The sequence below is a fragment of the Arachis stenosperma genome, chromosome 1, assembly GCF_014773155.1.
Source record: "Arachis stenosperma cultivar V10309 chromosome 1, arast.V10309.gnm1.PFL2, whole genome shotgun sequence".
In the NCBI taxonomy this organism is placed as follows: domain Eukaryota; kingdom Viridiplantae; phylum Streptophyta; class Magnoliopsida; order Fabales; family Fabaceae; genus Arachis; species Arachis stenosperma.
The window spans coordinates 116,339,232-116,363,696 of NC_080377.1; the positions used below are offsets into that span (position 1 = coordinate 116,339,232).

Below are 24,465 nucleotides of genomic sequence, written 5' to 3' on the forward strand. Positions count from 1 at the left end.
AAAGGTTTTAAAATGTTTCAAATGGATGTTAAATGTGCTTTCTTTAATGGCTTTATTGATAGAGAAGTGTATGTGGCCCAACCCCCCGGTTTTAAACATAAAGATTTTTCTAATCATGTGTTTAAACTATCAAAGGCTCTTTATGGCCTTAGACAAGCTCCAAGAGCTTGGTATGAAAGGCTTAGTGCCTTCTTGTTAGAAAATCATTTTCAAAGGGGAACCACCGACACTACTTTGTTCATTAAAGTTTCTAATGATGACATTCTTCTTGTTCAAGTTTATGTGGATGATATTGTGTTTGGATCAGCCAATGAGACCTTGTGTGAAGAGTTTGGAAAACTCATGACTAGTGAGTTTGAAATGAGTTTAATGGGAGAGCTAACTTTCTTTCTTGGCCTCCAAATTAAACAAACTCCTAGTGGTACTTTTATTCACCAAGGCAAGTATGCAAAAGAATTGATAAAGAAATTTGGCTTAGAAAATTCTAAACCAATGGGAACACCAATGCATCCTAACACTAAACTTGATAAAGATGATGATGGCCTAGATGTGGATGAAACACGGTATAGAGGAATGATTGGTTCACTAATGTATCTTACATCCTCTAGACCAGATATTGTTCAAAGTGTGGGTGTATGTTCAAGATTTCAATCTCACCCAAAAGAATCCCATTTAACGGCTGTTAAACGCATCATTAGGTACATTAAGGGAACATGTGATTATGGTTTATGGTATCCAAAATCTGATGACTTTTGTGCAGTAGGGTTTTGTGATGCAGATTATGCGGGAGATCGAGTGGATAGAAGGAGCACTTCGGGCATGTGTTGCTTCCTTGGAAGATCACTCAACATGTGGTCAAGCAAGAAACAAGCCACAGTGGCTCTATCCACAGCTGAAGCTGAATATATATCCGCATCTGCTTGTTGAATGGACGAGATAAAAACAAGGCGTGATGGAGGAGCTATCATTAAGGGGGAGGCTGCGCAGACTTAGCTTCTAATGGGCCTACATAATCAAGTTTGACCCTTCATTGAATTTTAAATGATTCCTCACTTTATGATGATCAAATCTTTTGAGTGTCATTTCATATCTCATTGGAAGTAGTTAATGTCAAATCAAATCTTTCTCTCTCCAACTAATCCCTTGATTCAAGGAATCTTCTTTTCAAATTCTTGGGAAACCGCCTTGGTTAATAACCGCACATAATGACCATTAACCACTCCCATCATCTCTCTCCAATCAACATTTAATGCTTCCTTAACCTCCCTCCCATCTTCACCTTCGGCCAACCCTTCTTCTTCCACCCCCATTATCTCTCTCCCCATAATGAAAAAGAAAACCGCATCAAGAAAGAGTGGAAGAATCAATCTCTCTCAAAAACCGTTCACTCCACAAACACATACTCATATTCACATTCACTCTACATCTTCTTCCTCTCCCTCTCAATCTGCCAAGCCAACATCCACCATGAGAAAGAAGATTGCTCACAAGAGTTCTGGCCGTGGCAAAAACAAGGAGCCCAGTGTTGATGAAGAGTCGTCTCAGACCTCACCCGTTCCTTCACCACCGCCGCGATCACCAAAGAAGGCAACACCACACACATCAGGAAAAAGCTCTCAGAAGCCCAAAGGTTTCGTGTTGCATGAAACCAGGGAACCAGCGAATCTTGAGTCACTGGAGTTCAAGAACAGGTTTCACAAGCCTCATTCTCATTTTGATCCATCCAGATTCCTGACATGTGCATTTTATGAATTCCATTAAGAAATTCTGGAAAAAAGGCATATCTGTCTTTCCTACCTGGTGAACCTTGATTATCTGTCAACAAAAGGAATTATCTTACAACCTCTGTTTGATAACCTCAAGTGGACCCCTCTGCTACACATTCACAAAATGGTATACCCAAAACTGGTTCGGCAATTTTATGCGAACCTCAGAATGATTGATGGTGCTCTCCATTCTTATGTGAAGCGTGTGCATATGGTTCTGAACTCGGAAACCCTGGGTGCTGCCCTCGGGTACACGGACGAGGGACCAAAGGTATACATGAATGACAAATGGGATGATCACGTTGGGATTGGTTACAAACAGGTTCTCAGCCATATTTGTGCAAACATGTCTGGATTAGATGGCACGGTCCCTACTCATAAAGCTCTTGGACCAACCAATTCATTGCTGCATCGCATCATTACTCATATTTTAACTCCATAGAGTGGTTCTCACAATAGGGTAACTGTATCTGATTCTTTAATCATTTTTGCCCTTGTTACTTCTACTCCTATTTCATTTGCTTATCTTATGATCAGACATATGTGGGACTGTGTGAAAAGTACCAAAAAGGCTAATTTGCCTTATGGAATGTTTCTCACGTGTATTTTTGAGTACTATAAGGTAGATTTAACAAATGAGTCTGTGGAGAACAAAACTTCCATGATCAAAGGTGGTGGTGCGGTAAAAGGAACAAAAGGCAAGAAACCAGTGCCAATGGACAGTGATCTTGAAAGCCAGTTTGAATCCTCTAAAGCCACTGAGTCCTCAAGGGAAATCCTCACCGAATTCTCTAATATGTCCACTCTCATGATTCAATTCCATAGAGCTGCTCGAAAGCTGGCATATGAAAATGAACGTGCCTGGGGGAGATGTAAAGAGCGAGTGAGCATGATGCTGGAAAATTTGGAAAAGGATCTGGGCGCTGGCAGTGAAGAAGATGCTGCAGATTCTGATTACAATCTGTCTGATGATTAGTGTCTCTTTTATTTTACTTGATATTGGCACAAGTATGCTCAATCTTTTTTTGTTGTTGTATGAGCGTAACTTCAAACTCCCTGCTCTGTGATACTGTTAAACACTCATGATATTTTGCTGTTTTGTTATTATGTTTATCCTGTGGTATTCTTCATATTTTGTGCAGGTGTCCCCCCATGATGACAAAAGGGGGAGGAAAATAAGTTTCCAAAATTGAAATTGGAAACAAAGAAAAACAGGGGATAAGAAGAATAGGAACAGAGATGAAATTTAAGTTTCCAAAATTGAAATTGGAAACAAAGAAAAACAGGGGATAAGAAGAATAGGAACAGAGATGAAATTTTCAAAATTGAAAATTCATGATCTCTCTTATTCAAAAGATGCATATTAGTTGATGATATTATTTGCATTGTTCAAACTGCATTTAGGATATCATGTTTAGATAAATTCTGATTTAGCATCTGGTTTATATTTGATTTTCTATGCCAAAATGTTGATTAATCATTGATAGATTTATTGGTTTATTTTTGGCAGTTCCTATAAATTGTTTAAAATATTAAAAACTGCCTTATTTTGCTCTACAAATATTTTCCTTCATGTTATTTTGCTCTGATATGTTGAACAGGAAAATGTTTGAATTTTTGATTGAATTGTTGAGCAGAAAATCAATTATGATAACAAATGAGTTTTGATTATTATCATACTCTGCTCATAAATCAAGCATTCAACATTCTCAAATAAATATGTTGAATAACATTGTTATTTTGGAGCTTGATTAAAATGTTACAGGTTTTATGCTTCCCTTGGTATAGTAGCACATATTAAGGGGGAGTCATGTAACACTTTGAAAGGGAAGAAATTCAATCCTCAAAAGGAGTACTTGTACTCTAATCTTTAATTTTTTTTCCATTTCAATTTTAATAATGTTTGTCATCAAGGGAGAGATTGATGAGTTTGGAAAACTCCAAATTAATTTTTATGATGAACAAACATTATTAGAATATCTAATTACAAAATTATTAATACAATATTATTTGATTAGATGTTAATTAATAATTTTGTTTTGCAGGATTTTAAATTGGGCCGAAAATAAAATAAAATGCTGCAGCCCAAGTGTGAATTTGCTTTCCAATTCAGCATTGATTCAAAAATATTCAATAATATGTTGCTGAATTGTTGTAATGATTTATTGGGCTAGATTAACATTGTTACAAGCCCAAAAGAAAGCTTCCCATGTTTGATCCAATATGCATCAGGAAAGCAAATGCTTTTATTTGGGCCAAGAATAATTCTTATTGCAACCAAGCCCAAAATTATTAATGCTTCCATGCATTAATCGAATCCATGAAGCTTCCAACGGATTCCATTGCTTGCTAAGAATGGATTTCAAATTTAATATGCTAGCTTTGGAACTATGAGAGAGAAATTGACTTTGATTTGATGGGAATCATTATGATTAAGTGTTGCACGCCACCCAGGGAAGTAAAAGCAAGCTATCTTCATTTAATTTGTTTTGAATTGCTTTTCTTCACTTTCTCTGTTCTCTCTCATCTCTTTCTTCTTCTCTCTTCGGTTATTACACAGAAAATATTGGAAACCATGGAAGCTACTTGGTGCTACCTAAAGGAAAGAAAAGCAAGGTTGAAGACCATCAAGTTGATGGCACGAAAAAGAAAAAGAAAAATATGCTGTGGCTAAGATCTGCATCACTTATGATAAGATTTGGTGATGAGATCCTGGCTTCTTCATACCCAAAAAGAAAGATGAAGATTCGGCCAGTAGGGAAGATCCTTGGAGGCATGGCTTGTCTTTGATTCTGCTCAACCACCACAGGGAGTAGCTAGAATGGCGAAGTGATGGTTGAAGGCAGAGATTGAAGCAGATGAAGTCATCATCATCATGAAGCATCAAGGGCCAGAAATCCATCTTGGAGAGGAAGCCAAGGATGGAGCGCTCAGATTGATGAAGAGTGATGATCAAGGAAGGACTAGAGGTAATTGCATGTTGGGTTTTACATGGTTATCTCTTCTCTCTCTATGTGGCCGAACCGGTTTTTGTTGAAGGAAAAGAAGCTGAGCTCGGGTTTGTGTTTTAACTGTGAAGGCTTCACTTCTCTATAAAAGAGGTGAACAGTCATGGTTTGATTCAAGGAGTAAGATTTGTGAGTGCAAGGCACAGAGTTCTCAGAGCTACCTAAGCTAGCAGTTCTCTTCTCCTTCAATGTTTTCTGTTTAATTTTGTCATGTCTTGAGTCTCATGGAAAAAGGCAAACAGTGAGGTTTGTATGAAAAAGCCATAGAGCGGAAAAAGGCAGAGAGTGCAAAATTAAAAGAAAAAGCCATAGATGTCTTAGAGTTCCTTTGTACATCTGTGTTGTGTTTCATGATTCTGTGGGAATCCCCTTGTAAGTTGGGTTAGCACTTTACAAGTTGTAATCTGGATGATTATAGTGAAATTCCATCATTGTTGTGATGGAGACTGGATGTAGGCTGCACTGCACTTAGCAGCTGAACCAGGATATATCTTGGTGTTATCTTCTCTCTCTCTCTCCTACTTCAATTCTGTTTTTATTGTTCAAGATGCAACATCAAAAATGTCTCATGCCAAGTGACGAGACAAAATGAAAATGTCTCGTGACTAGGGACGAGATAAAACAGAAAAGTCTCATCTAAAGTCCAGCAAGTGTCAGCAAGCAAAAAGGGGCTAAGATTCAATCCCCCTTCTCTTAGCCACTGAAACCATCATATATAATTTAAATTTTTATTTTTATTTAAAAATATATTTTATCTATTTTTATATGTTATTTTTATTTTAGTAAGTAAATATTAATTTTATTATAAAATTAACTAATAAGATATATTTAAATATCTAAATTAAAATAATAGAATAATATAAAAAAAATTTTAAGTTGATGTCCATTTTAGTAATTTTTTATCTAAAAGTGATTTTAAATTGTATAAGCCAAACAGGATTTATTTTACTATAATCCATTTTGATACAAAAATTACCAAACATAAATCACTTTAACACAAACTTACTTTTGATCAAAATCAAGTTTGCAAAATCAATTTTATGCAAACTTCCGTTTGCAAACTGTAATCCAAACACACACTTAGTCTTTAAAGACTGCACTTCAATGTCATCTGTTATTCTCGCAAATTCTGTCAAGTTGCCTTGTAAAATCTAAAAAATCTCCATTTTAGCTTGCAGCCCCGTGAAGATAATTCTTAGTTTTACTTAATTCATTTTATTATTTTTTTTTAACTTACATTTAATTTGACTATACACTATTAGATGTATATCATTAGTGTACTTTTTAAAAAGATTTTATTTTTTACTATACTATTCTGTTTTGGACATTCTTATATTTTATTTTTCATTGATCAATGAAATATAATCTACTTAAAAAAAATGCACCTTTAAGGAGAGCCATATTGACAACAACAATATAGTGACTAGTGTAAGTAATATCATCATCGTCTTAAGAGATGTTCAAATATAATGCAATCAAAACCGTTAAGAAAATCTTATTCAAACTAAAATTTGATTGAAATTGTGAAGAATCATTATATTGGATTGATATTTGAATATAAACTTTAAAAAAAGATATCAATTTGAAACAGTTGAATACCTATTCGTTGCTTGTGATTATATGTAGCTGGTGTGATGTAGGTGGACTCAAAAGTTTAGTAAATATTGCTTGTTATTCTGTATTATAAAATAGGAAAAGTATAGGTGAATAATAAAAATATTAAACAATGTAAATAATAGATATATCGGATGTTTATTTTATTAGTATATTGATGGTTATTTTAATATTAAAATTTAGAAAGTTAATTTAAAAATATAATATATTTTTATTTAATTGGTGGTTGTTCATATTGTTTAATAAAATCATTGTTCCCTAACATTCTACTATAAAATAACACTCTGAGAGATGAATTGCCGCCGCAATGAAAAAAGAAGCTATAACGAAGTGGTTATTGGTTTTTATGTTATAATTTAGATTTTAGAATGTCTAACTGAGTAAAAATGATAGAAGTTTTTGACACTTAAAACGATAGATGCAAAAGTAAAGTATTTGTAGTTAAGTAAAGTGTATAAATTCCTCTTTATTATGTTAAGACCTTTTAGGATTTGTTTGAGTGAGTTTTTATAATAAAATTTTTTTTCAAGTAATTTTTTTAAAGAATTTTTTAAAAAATAAAAATAATTTTATATTTAGATATTTTATGTAAATGTATTTTTTTAATTTAATAATTATATTTGGGTATGATAATATTAATTTTTTTATTTATAATGTTAAAAATATTTTTTATGTAAAATATATTTTTAAAAAAATGCAAATTATAGCTTTTAAAAAAAGATACTTTTTAATTTTTCTAATCTTTTATTATTAAATTTTTTCCAAAACACACTAAAAAATATTTTTTTTAATAAATTAATGGCATCTAAACAAACTAATCCGAAATTCCATGTTATCATATGATTTCAACTTTTTTACTCAAATAATTTTTTCAACTCATAGGCGTCATCACAAATTCATAATTGCTATTGTTATACGCTTATAAAACTCTTACAAATGTGAAGAAAAAAGTAGAGAGTTCTTTTCTTATAAAATGTTAAAAAACACAAGTGGAATCATATAGTACTTTCACAAGAAATTCTGACATATGTGGTGAGCTTTGATAATTGTTTAGGACGAAAAATAGCATAGTTTGAGGATACCCCGTTCTGAAGAACATGACACAAGAGTTAAGAGTAAAGAGGCATTTGAAGTGTTAAAAGTGGTTGTGTAAAACAAGCTAAGATGTTGTTAGGGTTGGTGGTTTAAGAAGACTTTAAGGTGAATATGTGAAGTGGAATATAATGTGCTTTCATTATGATTGAGTCATTTTATGATGGAATAAATTCTTATTTCATCAAAACTCTGCATTTTACAAAGTCCATTTTTATTCCAAGATTAAAATAAGGATAAGGCTCGATTCTATTATTAACCATCAATCCAAGCATAGGTTAAAGCAAAGTTATGTGCCTCTGTGGCTGTCCCTCACTAACACTAACATCTCTTTGCAGTGGGACAAGTTTGGTTGGACCTGTGTCTTGGTAGAAGCCAACATTGATCTTTTGGGACCAAACATGTGTCTCAACTCTTTGTCTTTGGTACTATTATTAAGTAACCAAACCAAAGTCCTAATCCTGCTGTGGCCTATTGACTTTTGGGGTTAGTATTCTATTCTATTTGCTGCTGCTGCTAACTTAGGACACCAACCAGATTTAATACTTTACGGCGTTGACTAAGTTATCTTGATCAGGTCCTTGTGTGTTGCATCATCCAATGGAACCATGAACTGGATTTGATGAATTTATGTGAGTGAGTGACAAGATTGACTTGAGGTGTTGCTTCTATTTGTAGTGTTTTCTTTTGCAAACTCCAAGATCATGGTTGTGCACAAAGACTAAACTATGTCTTTGAAAAAACCATGGTCTTGAGAGATTATAAACAGGAAGCAGAACATTTTATCAATGCTTCTACAGTTCTAGTATTAGCTAGTGGTAAAATGAAAAAAATAAAATAAAATAAAGATTAAGTTTACGTATACTTAAACTACTACAAACTACAGAGTCAAGGTCAATGCACTTACTATGCATATTAAATGTCTTTTGCAATTAATAATGGGACGCCTTAGTCAACCACAATAGTCAATGCTTCCTTTGATTATGTCTATGTCATCAGTTTGCAATTTCCAACCGTGGTATTGAGGGGAATTAATTTAAGCCCTGAAAGCAAAGTGGGAAACATCCCCATTGGCCAATCTCTTCAAAGAGATTGAGCTTTCTGGTGTGAAAAGGTTGGAGCAGGGTGTGAATGAAGCAGAGAAAAAATAATAGAAAATTTTATAATGTTTATAGTGGCAGATGGAAATTTAAACAGAGAGTGGTTGGTATATAAAAAATAAAAAATAAAAAAAATCAATCCAGCTGAAAAATTATTTACATATATGACTGTTCAAAATGCTTGCTGAATCAATGATACAATAAGTAGATATCACCCTCAGACATGACTCTTTTGGTAATAGGTACATTTCAACATGCAAAATTACCAATGATAATCAAGTGCAGATATGAAAAAAGACAATAAGTGAATAAGCAATCAACTTCAACTTTAGACATGATTGTCTGAGATTGGAAACCAAGCAAGACAAAAGCCAAAAGCACATCAATTAAGTTTCCATCTTCATATAGGGTCAAACATTGTGGGACAAGGTAGAACAACTCATAATAACGGAATCAGATATGAAGGTTAACACATGCCATGCCAGTTTTACTATCAACTGAGTAGAAAAAAGAGAGGGGGTGGTGAAAGTGAAACTTTGCCAACATAAGGAAGAAGGAACAATCAAATTCAGTATCCAAACTTTTCTTTTTCTTTTTATATATTGGTTGGGCCTATACATAGTGCTACAACATTACAATATTACAACCTTTTTTATTTATTCCCAAATGTGACTATAACAAAACATAGCCAAAAGAATCAGCAATAATCTAGAGAAAACAACTAGAAATGATGATAAACAAAGAAAGCTTCTACAAGAAAGTGGTGCCTGCCCGGCCATGGTGTAACAGATAGTGAGCAATCTGATCCCTAGCCTGCACTGAAGCAGCAGACCTAACACCATTCTCTGCCACCATCTCATCATCAAAGAGATCAAAACTCCAATCAGGATCCATCTCCTCATTCCTCATCTCACATATATTGTGAAGAACACAACAAGCACCAAGAACAACAGGTAAATCCTGAAGCTTCACTTCAGTCCTCTTCTGAAGACAAGACCACCTACCCTTAAGCCTGGAGAATGCACCCTTAGCTACCTTTTGTATGTCTCCAATCTTCTCATTGAAAGCATGCTGAGTCCAAGTTAGGTTCTGGTGAGTGTAAGGTACCAAGATCCAATCCATGAGAGGATGTCCAGAGTTTCCAACAACCCAAACATCCTTCAAGCTTCCCTTGCTAGCTCTCTGAAACAATGCAGATTTTTCAAGAACTTGATCATCAGGCATTGAACCAGGCCAACCAATACACACATCAGTGAAGACTCCTCTTGGATCAACCACTCCTTGGACGGTTATGGAGTAAGAAGTCTTCTGGTTCCTCTCCGTATGGCGCTTGTTGAAGTAAGCAGCTACATTAGTCTTTGGAGCAATGATTGGAACATGTGTAGTGTACATTGATCCACCAACATCAGGGATCCCAAAAACCGATTCGAATTCTTCCTTGTTCTTCTTCATAACAGACTCATCAGGCCAGTGAAGGAACTTAGGCATCAGAACCGTTTTAATGGCAGAACAAACCTCAAGAACAAGCTTATGACACGTGGATATCCCGAGTCCGAACCGCTTCGACACCAGTCGGAGCGGGTCACCGGTGGCGAGCCGCCAAATGCAGACGGCGACGCGCTGGCGAACGGGAATCGCGTCGCGAAGCATGGTGTTCTTCTTCGTAACCGCGGAATCTAACTCTCTGCAAATCATCTCGAACGTTCCTTTGCTCATACGGAACGATCTTCGGAACTCTTCTTCTGGAAAATCCGGGTGGCTGCATCGCTCCCACCAGTCCTTGGACCGGTCCTTAACCCATAGCCTTCGCTGCGGCCCCATGGAACTCGACCCTGCACTCGCCTGCACCTGATTATTATTATTATCCGGAGAATTCGCAGATCGCCGAGGCTTCTTCGTTGGTGAACCAGAATAATCATTTTCCAATCCTTCAACTTCAAGCTTGAATTCGTTGAATTGACCTTGGAATTGCGACGCTGTTGCGAAGTAGTTATGATGATTAGGATTGAACGGAATCGTTGGCTTCATTTCTTCTGGATCCATCACTTCCTTGTTATCAAAGTGAATTAGGGACGAGAGTAAATCGTTAAGTGAAGAACCGGTACTATTATTAATAATATTAATATTATTATTATTATTATTAATATTAATCCTCCCTTCTCCTTCTCCCTCTTCTTCTTCTTCGTCTTGTTCGTTCCTGTGACGTTTTTTGTTGAGAGAGAGAAAATTAGAGTCCATATCGGGGAACAAGTAAGAGTAATCTTCGAGGGTAAGAATTGGAGGTGCTGACCCAATTTCCATGTGAAAGAAAGGATTAAAAGGTGGCGAAGTTTGGGAGTGTGAACAAAGAATGTGAAATGTGAATGGTGAAGAATTTAATTTTGGAAGAGAAAGAGGGGGTTGGTTTTACTTTTTATACGAAGCAACAAGAGAGGAAGCGTGTGTGCAAATGTGAACGCGTTCTGCTTAGTGAAACCTGCTTTGACCTTCTGACTATGACTCGCGTGTATTACTACTCGGTGGAACAAAAAAGAAAAAAAATGAAACGTGGTGGTTTTGGAGTTATTTATATTTTCGGATCCGAACGCGTTCGAAATGAAAAACGTTGGGATAAGGGATAATAAGAAAAGGGGGAGAAGCTTCGGTCAACTGGTCAATGGGGAATCTTGTAAGGTGGATGAGGCAAGCAAGTGTAAGGAATTATAAGGATGAGGACAAATGAAGGGGTTGCGAAATTCAGTTTCTTCTTTTTGGATCTTACTAATTACTATAGCTTGTACTAATTGCTAAAATGCTAAGTTTTTAGTTCTCTTGGTTATTGTCATGGCTTAACTTGTAACTTTTACTCGTTTTTACTTCTTTTAGTCTTTTGTACTCTTAAATATACAAAATTTCATATGAAAATAATATTTCAGACTCGTTAAATTAATTGACATATTTGACTAACAATTTAACATAATATTTACTAGAGTGAAAATATTTTATTAGAGTGACACTTGAGATTTTTTATTTTATTTTATTTTTTAGAGTAAAAGTATCGTTTTTGTTCCTAACATTTGAAGTAAATTCTATTTGTGTCCTTAATGTTTAAATCGTCATATTTGTATTCCTAACGTTTATAAAAGTGATTCAATGTTATCCTGCCGTCAATTACACATCATGAACGCTTTAGTACAAATGTCTCGGATAGAATCGATGATCCACTCCGAAAAATAGTTTATCAAAAGTTGAAACTAATTCCTACAAAATTTACATAATTCACTTTTCTAGGAACATAATTGAATCTAAACACAAATAGTAGATATAATATTAAAATCGAATCCATCCAAGTGAGACCTAATTGAGAATGAATACATCCAAGTGAGAATAATTAAAAATATAATCTGATTTGTTAGTATAATTAATAGTAGGATAACATTGAATCACTTTTATAAACGTTAGGGATATAAATAAAACGATTTAAACGTTAGGGACACAAATAAAATTTACCCCAAACATTGGGGATAAAAACGATACTTTACTCTACTTTTTATTTGTGTGTTATCGATAAGAGTCCTGTTAGGGAATCATTGAAATATTTGTACTATGTATACAATGAGCGATATGAATTTAAAAATGAGCATCATTCATACTTTTCAAAATAATCATCCGGCTATTAGGGATAATAAACATCTCATCTCAAAAATTTAAGTTGATTTTAAAATTTATCTTTATTATATATATTACATAAATATTTTATTAGCTCTCTATACTTTCTCTACGAAGGTGTTGACATGTGTCACTACGCTTATTGTTATGGGAAAGATCGGGGAGTATCGGGAACTTGTGGGAATATTGCTTTTTTCAAGGGTTGAATTTTATTTGTGCGAATATTGATCAATCAGTAAAAAGAATCATGCATACCTCCGTGGAAATTTCGTGCCCGTTTTCATTTTCACTGTTAGAACATAAATCAACTATTAATAAATTTAAAATTTAAAAAATCAGTCATTGGTTATTTATTGGATGATATATATATATATATATATATATATATATATATATGCATCTATTTACTTGTTTTTGAAGGATATTTCAATGTTCATTTTCAAAATCTCAATGGCAAAAAAAAAAAAAAATTCATTATATTCAATATCTTTGTGGGGTAAAGAAAGAAAACAAAAAGTAAACAAAAGATTTTATTTAATAGATTTATTAACATTAATAAATAATGATCAGAAATATCTTTTTTTTAACAAGAGGGCATATTTCCATAGAATTAATCAAAGTGTCAAAAGTATAACACGTCTTCTTATTAATACTATATATATATATATATATATATATATATATATATATAATTTTTTATATATATAATTTTTTATATTTTAAAGCATTTTAGTTACTCAATATTGACAATAAATTGCTAGCAATCAATATAAATACGGTTAAATTATTTTGTTAGTTTTTATAATTTTATAAAATTTTTAATTAGGTTTTATATTTTTTTAATTAAATTTTTACACTAAAATTTTTTTAATTAAATCTTTAAATTTTTTTTTTTATTTGAATTTTTGTATCATTTTTTTTCTTTTAGTAGAATTCTGATATAATTAAATCAATTACTAGTTAAACCCTATACTAACTTGCTTTTTAGAAAAGAAAACATAATTTGCCATTAAGGTTTTTCTATTATGAAAACAATATCATCTAGCTTATGGGTATTTGATATGATCAGTTTTCAATGTTTTGATTACAATTTTATAATTTATCCTTCACTTTTATATTAGAAATAATTTAATTTTGATATATTAATAAAAATAATTATATTTTATATTAATGATGTGAATAGTAATCTAAAAAAATAATTATAATTATAAAATTATATAAAACATTTTATATTATCACTACATCAAAATTAAACTTTTATATTATCCATTCATTATGATATTTAATTTTTATAATAATTTCCTAAAAAAATTATGTACAAAATATAATATCGTTTATTAATGATGTTATAATTATATTGACGAAATACCAAAATTACCTATATATTTATTATTTTAGTAAACAAATAGTAACTAAATTAATTTTGTATAATAATAATATTAATAATATAAAGATTATTTTAGAAAAATGGTATAAAGCCGTTAAGTTGTATTTTTAGTCGTTTAGATACAGGTGTGTATATTTTAATATGATACGAAAAACAAACAATTAATCATAGTCGTTTAGAAATTGTGTGTAACCAACAACTTTCATGATTCAAATGTATTATAGTTTCCTACTATACTTAATTACCTATTTTGAAATGGTTCATAAAAGCTTATAAAGGAGTGAGGTTCAATGGATTGACCGAATTAAATCAGTTCACTCATATTTATGACCAATTTGAATAGGGTTATAAATAATTTTTTTAATTTTTAATTTATAAAAAGTTATAGTATTAATATTTTGTGTAATTTTTTAATTAAATTATAATTTTTAAAAATTTATTTAAATATTTATAAAAAAAATTAAAAAATAACTTTTTTATAATAAAAATTTTTTATTCTTCTTTTTTTTAAATAAATATTTTTAGGACTAAAAATCAAAATATAAAATAAGGGTAAAACACATCGTTAAATCAAACCTAACTCAATATTATACAATTTATTCAAATAAAAAAATAGAGAAATTCTCCATATACAAGCATTTTTTTATACAAGTCTTTACAAGTTATTATATTAACGCGCTTGAACGTTACTGCACGTTCTTCTTCCTCTTCCTCTTCTTCTTTTTTTCTTTCGTTTCTTACTTTCTCTTTCTCCTTCTTCAACCGTTACTGCACAATTTCACTGCATCGTCTTCTTCTTCTTGCTGCACATTCTTCTTCCTCTTCCTCCTCTTCTTCTTCTTCTTTTCTTTCGTTTTTTGCCTTCTCTTTCTCCTTCTTCATTTACGTGCTTTTCTCTTTGTTTTCTTTTTTCGTTATTCTTGATTTCCATTATTTTTTGATATCAAGCTCTGAAATCATTTTTGAAGAAGAAGAAGCAGCAGAATATGAGGAGGAGAAAGAGAAAGAGTTCTGAATTATGCATAAAGTGTCCTTTGGGTGTATTTTCTATAATCGTTTGGGTGTATTTTCTGTAATCGTTTGGGTGTATTTCTGAAGTTTCATTATTTTCAAAACGATTTCAAAGCTTGATTTCAGAAACCATGAAAATCGAAAAAAAAGAAGTAAGAATACCAGTAATAAACGAGTAAAACAACTAATGAAAAGGCAAAGAGAATAACGAAGAAATATCGTTTGGGTGTATTTTCTATAATCATTTGGGTGTATTTTCTATAATCGTTTGGGTGTATTTCTGAAGTTCTATTATTTTCAAAACGATTTCAAAGTTTGATTTCAGAAACCATGAAAATCGAAAAAAAAAGAAGCAAGAATACCAGTAATAAATGCAAGTAAAACAACTAATGAAAAGGCAAAGAGAATAACGAAGAAATATCGTTTGGGTGTATTTTCTATAATCGTTTGGGTGTATTTTCTATAATCGTTTGGGTGTATTTCTGAAGTTTCATTATCTTCAAAACGATTTCAAAGCTTGATTTCAGAAACCATGAAAATCGAAAAAAAACGAAGCAAGAATACCAGTAATAAACGCAAATAAAACAACTAATGAAAAGGCAAAGAGAATAACGAAGAAATACATGGAGGAGGAGGAAGAAGAAGAAGAAGGAGAAGAAGAGGAAGAGGAAGAGGAAGAGGAAGATGAGTTGTTCATAATCCACGGTGAGTGAAGAAGAAGAAGAAGAAGAAGAAGAAGAGGAAGAGGAAGAGGAAAAGGAAGATGAAGATGAGTTGTTCATAATTCACGGTGAGTGAAGAAGAGGAAGAGGAAGAGGAAGAGGAAGAGGAAGAGGAGTCGTTCATAATTCACGGTGAGTGTAGCGCTTTGGAAATTAAATAACGCATTAAAAGACTCTAATGTGTAGCAACTTGTAAAACTTGTAAGTCAAAAAGACTTGTATGTGTAGCAAGCCTCAAAAAAATATTACATGAATCTTTCTAATCACCTCTTTATGTAAATCGAATAAGTCAGATTAGATTTAATTCTCTATATAAATCTAATAAGTCTGTTTCGATTTATGCAAGCATATATGATTATATGTTGTCCTAGACTCCTAATAAATCGAAACAAAGTGATTAGATTTATTAGGACAGTATGCATACATAAATCAAAATAGGGTGATTAGATTTTCTAGAATAGCATGCATGTATGCATAAATCAAAATAGGCTAATTATATTTAGTTATGTTTTTTATTATTTTAATTATTTTGATTTATGTGTTTTCTTATTTTGATTATTTTTTACTTAAAAAAGAAAGAATTTTATTCTAGTAAGAGAAATAAATATAACAACTCCTTTGGACGTTGATTTTCCTATCGTTTCTCACCTTTGTCTTTGTTTGATTGCATTTTTTGTTTCTTTTAGATAGAAACTTTGTTTATTTGAATGTAGACCAAAATAAAGTTGTTGGAGAAATTATTTTATTCTAAAATATTTGTTTAATTATTAAAATGAAAATTTAAATAGTTTATAAGTTTTGATTAGATGTATTAGGACAACATGTATAAATCGAAATAGAATGATTAGATTTACACAGAGAATTAAATCTAATTTAACTTATATAAAGAAGTGATTAGAAAAATTTATATAATATTTTTTTATTTGGATGAATTATGTAATATTGAATTAGACTTAATTTAATTGTGTGTTTTATCTTATTTATTATTTAAACTTAAAAAAAAATCAATTAAACTGTTTATACAAATTAAACTTTAATCTGATTAAATTTAGTGGCTTCGATACAAAAGATAATTTTCATTCTATATATTAATGAATTAATAGATACTACTATCCATCTTTTTATGTGCTAAATGTGGATAATGATAATAAAATTGAAATTAGTCAAGATGGTAAAAATATTATGCTGAAACCAAATGTCATGGGTTATAAGTTAATAAAATATTTTTGTATAAATTATATATGATAAAGAATATTTAAAAAAATGATACATCAATTCTCTTTAACGCCCACCCTTTATATCTTCGTTATATATAATAAAAATAAATGTACATATTAAAAATACTTGAAAACTATAATAAATTACTTAAATGAAAGTATCAAAATATATTAAAGGCCTTGAAAACCAAACTAAATAATGTAGTAAGGAACTTCAACAAAATAATTTTAGAAATATTTGAACCTAAATCAAATTTGTTTTAACTTTTTCTTTTACAAACAACAAAGCTAAAAAGTGGCAAATTTTTAGGGGGAAAAAAAAACTATTTAAGCCTTCATACTTTAATTTAAAATTCGTTGCAGTCAAAAGACTATTTCAAGCTTCAACAACTAAATCTTTTGAATATTTTATTTTGGTACTATGATATATTATGTCAAGTGTGAATGATTTTCTTATGTGAGAACCAAGAAGAAAATCAAACTTTAGGTCTATTAGTAGTAGGAACTAGGAAGTAAGTGGTCGGTAGCATTATATTACTAGCAAAAAAAAAAAAAAAAAACTTCAAATGTTTAAGAATCTGGAGCTGAATTTTGACCTTATAATAATTGTAATAAATAATCGTAATCACATGCATGCTCATCATGAGTGAATGTCTTCAAAGTTCAAACCGCGGTTTGAAAGAAAAATGATCTATCCCAAATTCCCAATGCTGTTGTCATCATTGCCTATGTCATTCAACGTCAGCATATTTTATTTTATTGAAAAAGGAAGTATTTTTACTAATTTATGAAAAAGTACCTGTAATGTTTTGATTTTATAATTGTGCCCCAAACCCGAAATCAGTGGCTGGTGTTTACTGTTCTTCAATTTTCACTCTGGAAATTTGTGAGCCCCAGAAAGCAAGGAGGGCACTGTGTCCACTCGTTCCTCAATATCCCCGAACATTCACAGAATCATAGGCCACACTAGCTTCAGTTGTTGTTCACTTGTTCTGCCATGGCGTCCCTTCTCAAAGCACCTTCCTTTGTCTCTCCTCTGCAGCAAAAGGTGATTTTTATTTATTTATTTATTTGTTTTCGGAGTTTAGTTATGTTGCTTGTTGTACCCTTATTGGGATTTTTGCAATGTGGCCTCGAGTTGTAGAATTGCTTTATCTAATAAATTGGTACAAAGGGGTTTTTAGTTTGTGTGTTTTGTGCCCTAATTGAGGAGCTCTATTATAAGATGCGAATTGGATTCTTATAATGCTAAGTTACTCATGTTGTTTAGCTATTTTAATTTAACGTTCCAAGTTTAGGAAAATCAGGAAATAGATTACTATGTAAGAATTGGAATCTGCTCATTTTGGATTTCGTTGTATGTGGAGATACTCAAATAATATCATGAAAGCTTGAGTTTTTAGGTCCTTATGACATGCTTTGATGTTTATTGTCTTCTCTGTTCTTCGTAGTAGTCATGGTTGTCATAAAAAAAAAAAAAACAAGGAGGTGAAAAAGTGAACTTTTTTTTTTGCTGGCGGTAATTTTGTAACTTTCAATTATCTGTTTGAGGAAAAGGATAAAAAAAGAACACATGTTTTGGTTGGTGTTTCCCAATCAGATTGGTAAAATAAATAAGGCATCAATGAATGGATCATGAAAGGAGGTTTACTCCCAAGTAGATTGGAAGTGAACTTGTCAAATACAACTTTAGCTTGTAATTGCAGCAATTTCTTATGAGTGAGCCTTCAGCCTTGGCTCTGTATGTCATGTAACATGCTTTATTGACTCTCTTTTGTTCCAGTTGAATTATGCCAGCTTTTCACCCATGACCACAAAAATTCAGTCCAACTCTTGTCATGCTAATGTGAGAAATGGGAGATGCCATGTTCCTAACATGACGATAAAAGCTCAGATGAGCGTTGGAGGAGATGTACTTGACAAAGAATCAGTTGCTACTAACAAAGACGAGAACAGTATGTTACTTTTCATTTTCAGCTTTATTTTCATGTTTAAGGGTTGTTTTTGCCTATCTGTCTTCCCCCCCCTTAATATTTATTTTGTTGCTGCTTTTCAGATTATGGTGTTGTTAGCATTCACCATGTTGGAATTTTATGTGAAAACCTAGAAAGATCCCTTGACTTTTACCAAAACATTCTAGGTATGCCATCTCTTGATTATTTCACACTAAAATGTGTTGTATATATGTACCTGTGTAGCAAGAAAGAAGTTTTTGAATAACTAGATTCAATGAAATTTAGGCCTCGAAATAAATGAAGCAAGGCCACATGATAAGCTTCCATATAGGGGTGCTTGGTTGTGGGTAGGCTCTGAGATGATTCACTTGATGGAGCTTCCAAACCCTGACCCGTTAACTGGACGGGCAGAACATGGAGGGCGAGATCGTCACACGTGTATTGCAATCCGGGATGTTCTCAAGCTGAAAGCAATCTTTGATAAAGCTGGTATTCCTTTGTTCCTTGCTTAAATTTTAAATGCTCATACTTCATCATAGTTCACTATGATTTGGAGCTTTTGAAATGGTAAAATTCCAAAAGAGATCAATAAGAATAACTAAGTCTTATCCCACTAATGGGGGCCAACTATATAGATCAAACAACACCGTAATGACTTCTCAATCATATTTACATCAAGAATTACCAAAGATATGCTCCATATTTAACCTTCGCTTTCTTATTTGAATTTAATTTTGATACGCTGAGTCTTTACATTATTATTCAATCAAATCCTTCTATTCATATGACAATTCAAGTAGTGGATATGAGATTGTTTTGTTGATGTGTGATTGATAGTGTGCTAAAATTAAATTCTTTTTATTTTATAGGTATTCCATACACACTTAGCAAATCCGGAAGACCGGCAATCTTTGCACGCGACCCTGATGCAAATGCTCTTGAGTTTACACAAGTTGAAGGCTGAAGGTTTTGGGGTACCATTTGCTATTTCTATACCTTCTAGTCACCAGAAAGCAGAAATAAATGTACAGATTATTGTATATATGCAGTGGCACTAGCAGCTAGCAGAGTACTGCTTGATATAAATTTTCTTATTTCCAAGTGCCAACTCAAAAGAGATGATATTGGCTTATACCAGCAAAATGTAATGAAAGGCAGTGTTGAAAGTAACAAGATTGAGCAGAGTGATATTTCACTCAGAGCATCAGAGAGGATGATATATATAGATACGCACACACAGGAAAAAATGATTTTAAGAAGTAAAATTGAAGGTTGTGTTTGGATTGCTGATAATAAAAAAGGATAAATTCTTACTTGATTTTGATTTATGGTAAATTGGTTTATGTTTGCATATCTTATCCAAAAACAAACTTTTAAAATGATATTATACTATAAATTTTAAAATGGCAATGAAATAACAAACTTGTTCCTAGTAATATTGAAATCATATTACATTAAACAAATACGAAATAACAGTCCATTATCTTATGATTATTATATTTTGTCGATGGTAGCATAATGGGAAAATGTCACGATAATTACAAATATCATAATATTTTATGCATCATAAATCTGCATTCTTGTCCAACACATCTCTATAATTGATTTGAACTATGTACACTATAATCCAATGGGGCAAGGAAAGTTTATTTACAATTTTTTTGTATAGGGAAAAAATGCTTTACCTAAATTCCAAAAAATGTTATATAAACCCTTTGTGCAATTCAAATGCTAACTAACGGTTTCAATGCAGGAAGTAAAAGTCATATATGTTTTCTAATCAAATGAGGACACTCCTGACTTCCACTCTTGAATGGCAGAACGTAAAGTATGGTTCGGAATCAACATAGAATTTCTGAGTTTATGCTTTGTCACCGGTGAAACGTTGTGTCTGCTAAGCCATGCTTTGATTGCTCTGTACTCATAGGTGAAACCATCCGCAGCCACGTGCGGATCATCCATTATTTCCTGCGTTACAACCAAGAAGGATAATGTATATCTACATACAAATATCAACACTCTATATATGTTCATCAGATAAGTGAAGTTCTTTTACCTGAAGGATTGGACAATAATACTGGCTTGGTGTGTGCATACTCTTTCTTCTTCCTATCCTTGCACCTGCATCTGCCACAACAGAAAGTCTTTCAAGCTGTGGAAGAACTTCAGTGTCAAGATCTGGTCTATCCCTGCATCTAAGTGCAACACATTTAAGGGCAATTTGGGCCAATTCCAATGTCTCATTGAGAGGCCAATCACCAGCTGATTTATCTAAAATATCACCAAGGGAGCCCTTCATAACTGCATCTTCAGCAGCCAAAATGAGTCCACGTGCGTGGCGAGAAGTTATCAACTGAAGAGTTATAAGTCCAAAAGCATATACATCTGATTTTGTTCGGACTGTGCCAGTCCTCTGATACTCTGGATCCATGTAATGGAGAGTACCGGCAAGCATGGATTCTCTGTACTCTGTGACATTGTCAGGCACGACATCTGAAAGGAGTTTAGCCAGCCCTACATCCGCAATTTTGCTCACATAATTCCTGTCTAACAAGATATTGCCAGGTTTGATATCTCGATGAACAATAGGCTCTGGCTTTGTGTTGTGTAAGAATGAGAGCCCACAGGCCATCTCAAAAACAATATGGAATCGAGTAAACCAAGGAAGAGGCTGTTTCCCATTTCTCTTGAAAATATAGTCTTCTAGACTTCCATTGTCCATGTATTCATAAACAAGGCAACCAGTATCAGGACAAGCTCCAAGTAACAAAACCATGTTTGGATGGTGTAGTTGACTAAGAATCTCAACCTGAAACGGGAGAGAATAATATGAACGACTTATATTTCTTTAATTGCAGCATACAAGTATTACATTCATTAAATGCGTTAAAAACTACTACTGTTCAAGACAATTTAATGAAAAATAATGGTCAACAGCTACGATCTTGAAACTTTTTGAATAATTTATCAGCAAGGTTTCAAACGAGGGCTTTTGGATACTTGAAATTGCAAATGCGATGTTCACAGTTTAAACCTTTAAAAAGTGTGAAGAACTGGGTTAGATGGAATAACAATTAAGTAAAGAATTTGATTTGTATTAAAACTCTTCTAATATAAACAACTTAAAAAGGAAGAACTAAAGAACAAGGGAAACCTCTTTCAGAAACTCCTCTTTCTTGTTGATTGCATCTGGATGGAGAACCTTTACTGCTACTGGTGTGTGATCCAGAGTGCACTTGTAAACTTTCCCATACCCTCCTTCACCAATTACCAAGTCCTCGGAGAAGAAATTTGTTGCTTCCTTGATTTCATCCATGGTGTAAATTCTGTATCTCTTGTCATGTGAGATCAATGTATCGACTATTCTCTTTTTTTCTATGGATTCTTTAAGGACATCAAGTTCAGCAATCTGTCTTTCATACGACTCTTTGGCAAGCACGTTTTTAACCTCCTCAAGTTCCTTCATAACTTTTAAATACTTCTCTTTCTCTTCAGCAGCAACTTTTCTCAAAGTCTGCTCGTTTTCAAGGGAAGCATGTACTCTTTTAGCTTCTTCAACAGATTCAGAAGAAAGTAGGAGGGTCTGCAAGTGAAGGCATGGAAGTAAACATAAGATACTTAACAATTAGTACCCTATGTTTGAAGGTAAAACCTTGCATTTTCTTTCACCAAGTTATATTCATTGATACCTTTTGTTGGCACTAGCTTAGGCATTGAAGTTGGAAATTAGAAATGAATTAAAGATTGGGCTGAGCTAGAGAGGATTTCAAACTATAAACAAAGAAAAAATAAATATTATCATCTTACCTTGTTTCGAACATGAGCTAGGTCTTCACAGACTTGTTTGTACATAGCAATAGTATTCTGCAACTCCAGCTGTAGCCGATCCACTTCTTCTTGCATTGCTAACTGCATAAATACACATCATGTGAACATCACTGCTCTCATGTGAGAACTGTGAAATCTAACAATTCCGGGTAAGTCATAAATCATTCATCTGTTAGCAAGAGAGGAAATTACCTGTTCACGTTGCGCAGAAGTTACGTAGTCAAATGAGTGGAGGCTAATAGCTTCAAAATCATCACCACTGCTAGAATTATCAAATGAGCTCCTGCGACTGGATGTTTGTAGACCAATATAACTACGGTCTGATATCGATAAAAATCGAAAATTTTTTAGAATTGGAGTATTAATTCCAGACATTTCTCTGCCAATCCCTACACCACTTTCCCCTTTATTTTCCTGAGAATTCACAGAATACCTTGAACTACTCTCTGTTGGAAGAAAAATATGATAATGAGAAACTAACAAATTCTTCAATAAAGAATGACACGAAGATCTTAAAATGAAATATTTCTATCATACCTTGAGAATTAAAAGATGAAGAATCAGCTAACTTCGACATAATTTTATCTCTAGCTACAAGATATACATCACAGCTGTCAGGAGCACCTCTTAGAACAGTCGCTGATATCCCTGGTCCTTTTAATTTTCTGGGATAAGGGCCAGAAAAAAAAAAAAAGATGAAGTTACTTTAATCTCGTTTATCCAGAAAAAGCTTTTGGTTGTCAAACTACTGATTACAATAACTCACTAGAAAAGAAGCAACCTATAAGAATTTAAAAATCCAGTTGATTAATTATATAATAAAGCTAATTCATATTAATAAATTATAAGTTCCATTCAAGATATATTATCTAGTAGCAATATTTATGAAACCTGGTCTTTAATAGATACAATAAGATACTGCAAAATTATCATGAGTTTGCTAACAAGAAGAATACCGAAGAACTAACACATCTGGTTTTTCAACCCTGAATATTTAGAACACATATGTATAGTACATACCTTGTAATAAAATTTGAGGAGTCAGGACCCATCACTAGTATCTGGATGCCAGATTCAGAGATAAAGCTTAGAAGTGCATCTGCAGGATTGTCATCTTCTAGTAGCAACGTTTCCATCTGCAAGATTCCAGTTTAATTTGGTTTCGGTCACATAATAACTTTCTCAATGTCAAAGTGAATTTGAAACAACATTAAAACAAAAACCGAAAACAAACAGAGTAACTTGCCCTGCTTGATTTGCATAGTTCTTTGAATGGAACGAAGATTTCTTCAGATTTTTGCTTCACATCCTGCACATAAGCTGCTAAGACATCCGAATCTGCTTCCGAAATCGGAACACACTCTCCAGCTGGGAATTCCAAAACACCACCCATCCTTGTTTTCAGTAATTCAGTTATCAAATTCAAAAAAATAAAATTAGAATACAAAAATCTTCATCCTTTTTTTAGCTAAAATTTTGAAAATTGTATCAATTGCAGTGAACAGCACTAATCAACGGCTGAAGAATCCAAAAGCGAAAAGTGAAGGAAGCACATACATGGCGTTGGAATTGAAGTGACTCTAGGGATGACGTGGACTAAGATGAACCTATCGGCTTGAGGCACTAGATTCTCCGCCGCCCATTGCACGGCTCGCCTGCTTCCCCTGGCGCAGCCGGAGCTTCCACTGACGGCGACAGCAACCGATCTCATTTCGGCACCGGCGACGGCGAAGCTTGACATCGGAGGAGAAATGGAAAATGGAAATATGTATTATGATTATTATCTTGTTTGTTATTGTTTTGGTCAAATTATGTTATGCTCTTGGTCAAAGCAAGACTTGAATTTAATTGGTCCACGTTTCTCACTCATTGAACCACTTCTTTAGTTTCAATTTACCGTTTTCTGTTATATTCACACTTTACACGTCCTGGATAAGCACCCTTTTGTTATTAATAAAAGAAATGTGGAAAAGCGCATGTATTATTGTGAAATTGATACATAAATATCTTAGATAATAATTTAATTAAATATATTAATTTATTTAATAATTTTTAATTGTATCTGAATTTTTACATAAACAATTATTATTAAATTGGTAATCTTTTAAGTTGGTTGA

General features: G+C 32.8%; 3 protein-coding genes across 4 annotated transcripts; 1 reads left to right on the top strand and 2 right to left on the bottom strand.

Moving 5' to 3' along the window:
• Positions 1–9,147: 9,147 nt before the first annotated feature.
• Positions 9,148–10,968, bottom strand: LOC130967222 (protein ALP1-like). The gene has a single exon (XM_057892038.1). The coding sequence runs from the start codon at positions 10,879–10,881 to the stop codon at positions 9,331–9,333; it is 1,551 nt and encodes a 516-aa protein (XP_057748021.1). The 5' UTR covers positions 10,882–10,968; the 3' UTR covers positions 9,148–9,330.
• A 6,397-nt stretch (positions 10,969–17,365) lies between these two features.
• LOC130967284 (glyoxylase I 4) lies at positions 17,366–19,693 on the top strand. The gene is made up of 5 exons (XM_057892102.1): positions 17,366–17,613; positions 18,349–18,520; positions 18,622–18,705; positions 18,806–19,009; positions 19,390–19,693. Exons 1-5 carry the CDS (start codon positions 17,563–17,565, stop codon positions 19,482–19,484), a joined length of 606 nt encoding a protein of 201 aa, XP_057748085.1. The 5' UTR covers positions 17,366–17,562; the 3' UTR covers positions 19,485–19,693.
• Positions 19,694–20,055: 362 nt separating this feature from the next.
• LOC130967268 (U-box domain-containing protein 34) lies at positions 20,056–24,135 on the bottom strand. 2 transcript variants are annotated; one of them, XM_057892090.1, is made up of 9 exons: positions 23,906–24,135; positions 23,595–23,716; positions 23,369–23,484; positions 22,886–23,013; positions 22,541–22,794; positions 22,328–22,429; positions 21,675–22,103; positions 20,577–21,329; positions 20,056–20,488 (listed from the first exon to the last, which is right to left on the bottom strand). In XM_057892090.1, exons 1-9 carry the CDS (start codon positions 24,087–24,089, stop codon positions 20,297–20,299), a joined length of 2,280 nt encoding a protein of 759 aa, XP_057748073.1. In that variant the 5' UTR covers positions 24,090–24,135; the 3' UTR covers positions 20,056–20,296. The 2 variants fall into 2 exon arrangements, with proteins under 2 accessions (XP_057748073.1, XP_057748078.1); XM_057892095.1 differs by having other exon boundaries at positions 23,595–23,742; positions 23,906–24,117.
• Between the last annotated feature and the right edge of the window lie 330 nt (positions 24,136–24,465).

What these genes read in the sequence shown, in the direction of transcription:
- LOC130967222 (XM_057892038.1), bottom strand. Translation starts at nt 10,881, where the DNA reads ATGGAAATTGGGTCAGCACCTCCAATTCTTACCCTCGAAGATTACTCT.
- LOC130967284 (XM_057892102.1), top strand. Translation starts at nt 17,563, where the DNA reads ATGGCGTCCCTTCTCAAAGCACCTTCCTTTGTCTCTCCTCTGCAGCAA. An exon ending in TCTCTCCTCTGCAGCAAAAG is followed by an intron (nt 17,614 to 18,348) that starts GTGATTTTTATT and finishes CTTTTGTTCCAG; the next exon opens with TTGAATTATGCCAGCTTTTC. An exon ending in AGCAATCTTTGATAAAGCTG is followed by an intron (nt 19,010 to 19,389) that starts GTATTCCTTTGT and finishes TTTATTTTATAG; the next exon opens with GTATTCCATACACACTTAGC.
- LOC130967268 (XM_057892090.1), bottom strand. Translation starts at nt 24,089, where the DNA reads ATGTCAAGCTTCGCCGTCGCCGGTGCCGAAATGAGATCGGTTGCTGTC. An exon ending in AACTATGCAAATCAAGCAGG is followed by an intron (nt 23,485 to 23,594) that starts GCAAGTTACTCT and finishes GGAATCTTGCAG; the next exon opens with ATGGAAACGTTGCTACTAGA. An exon ending in AAGAGGAGTTTCTGAAAGAG is followed by an intron (nt 21,330 to 21,674) that starts GTTTCCCTTGTT and finishes CTCCCGTTTCAG; the next exon opens with GTTGAGATTCTTAGTCAACT.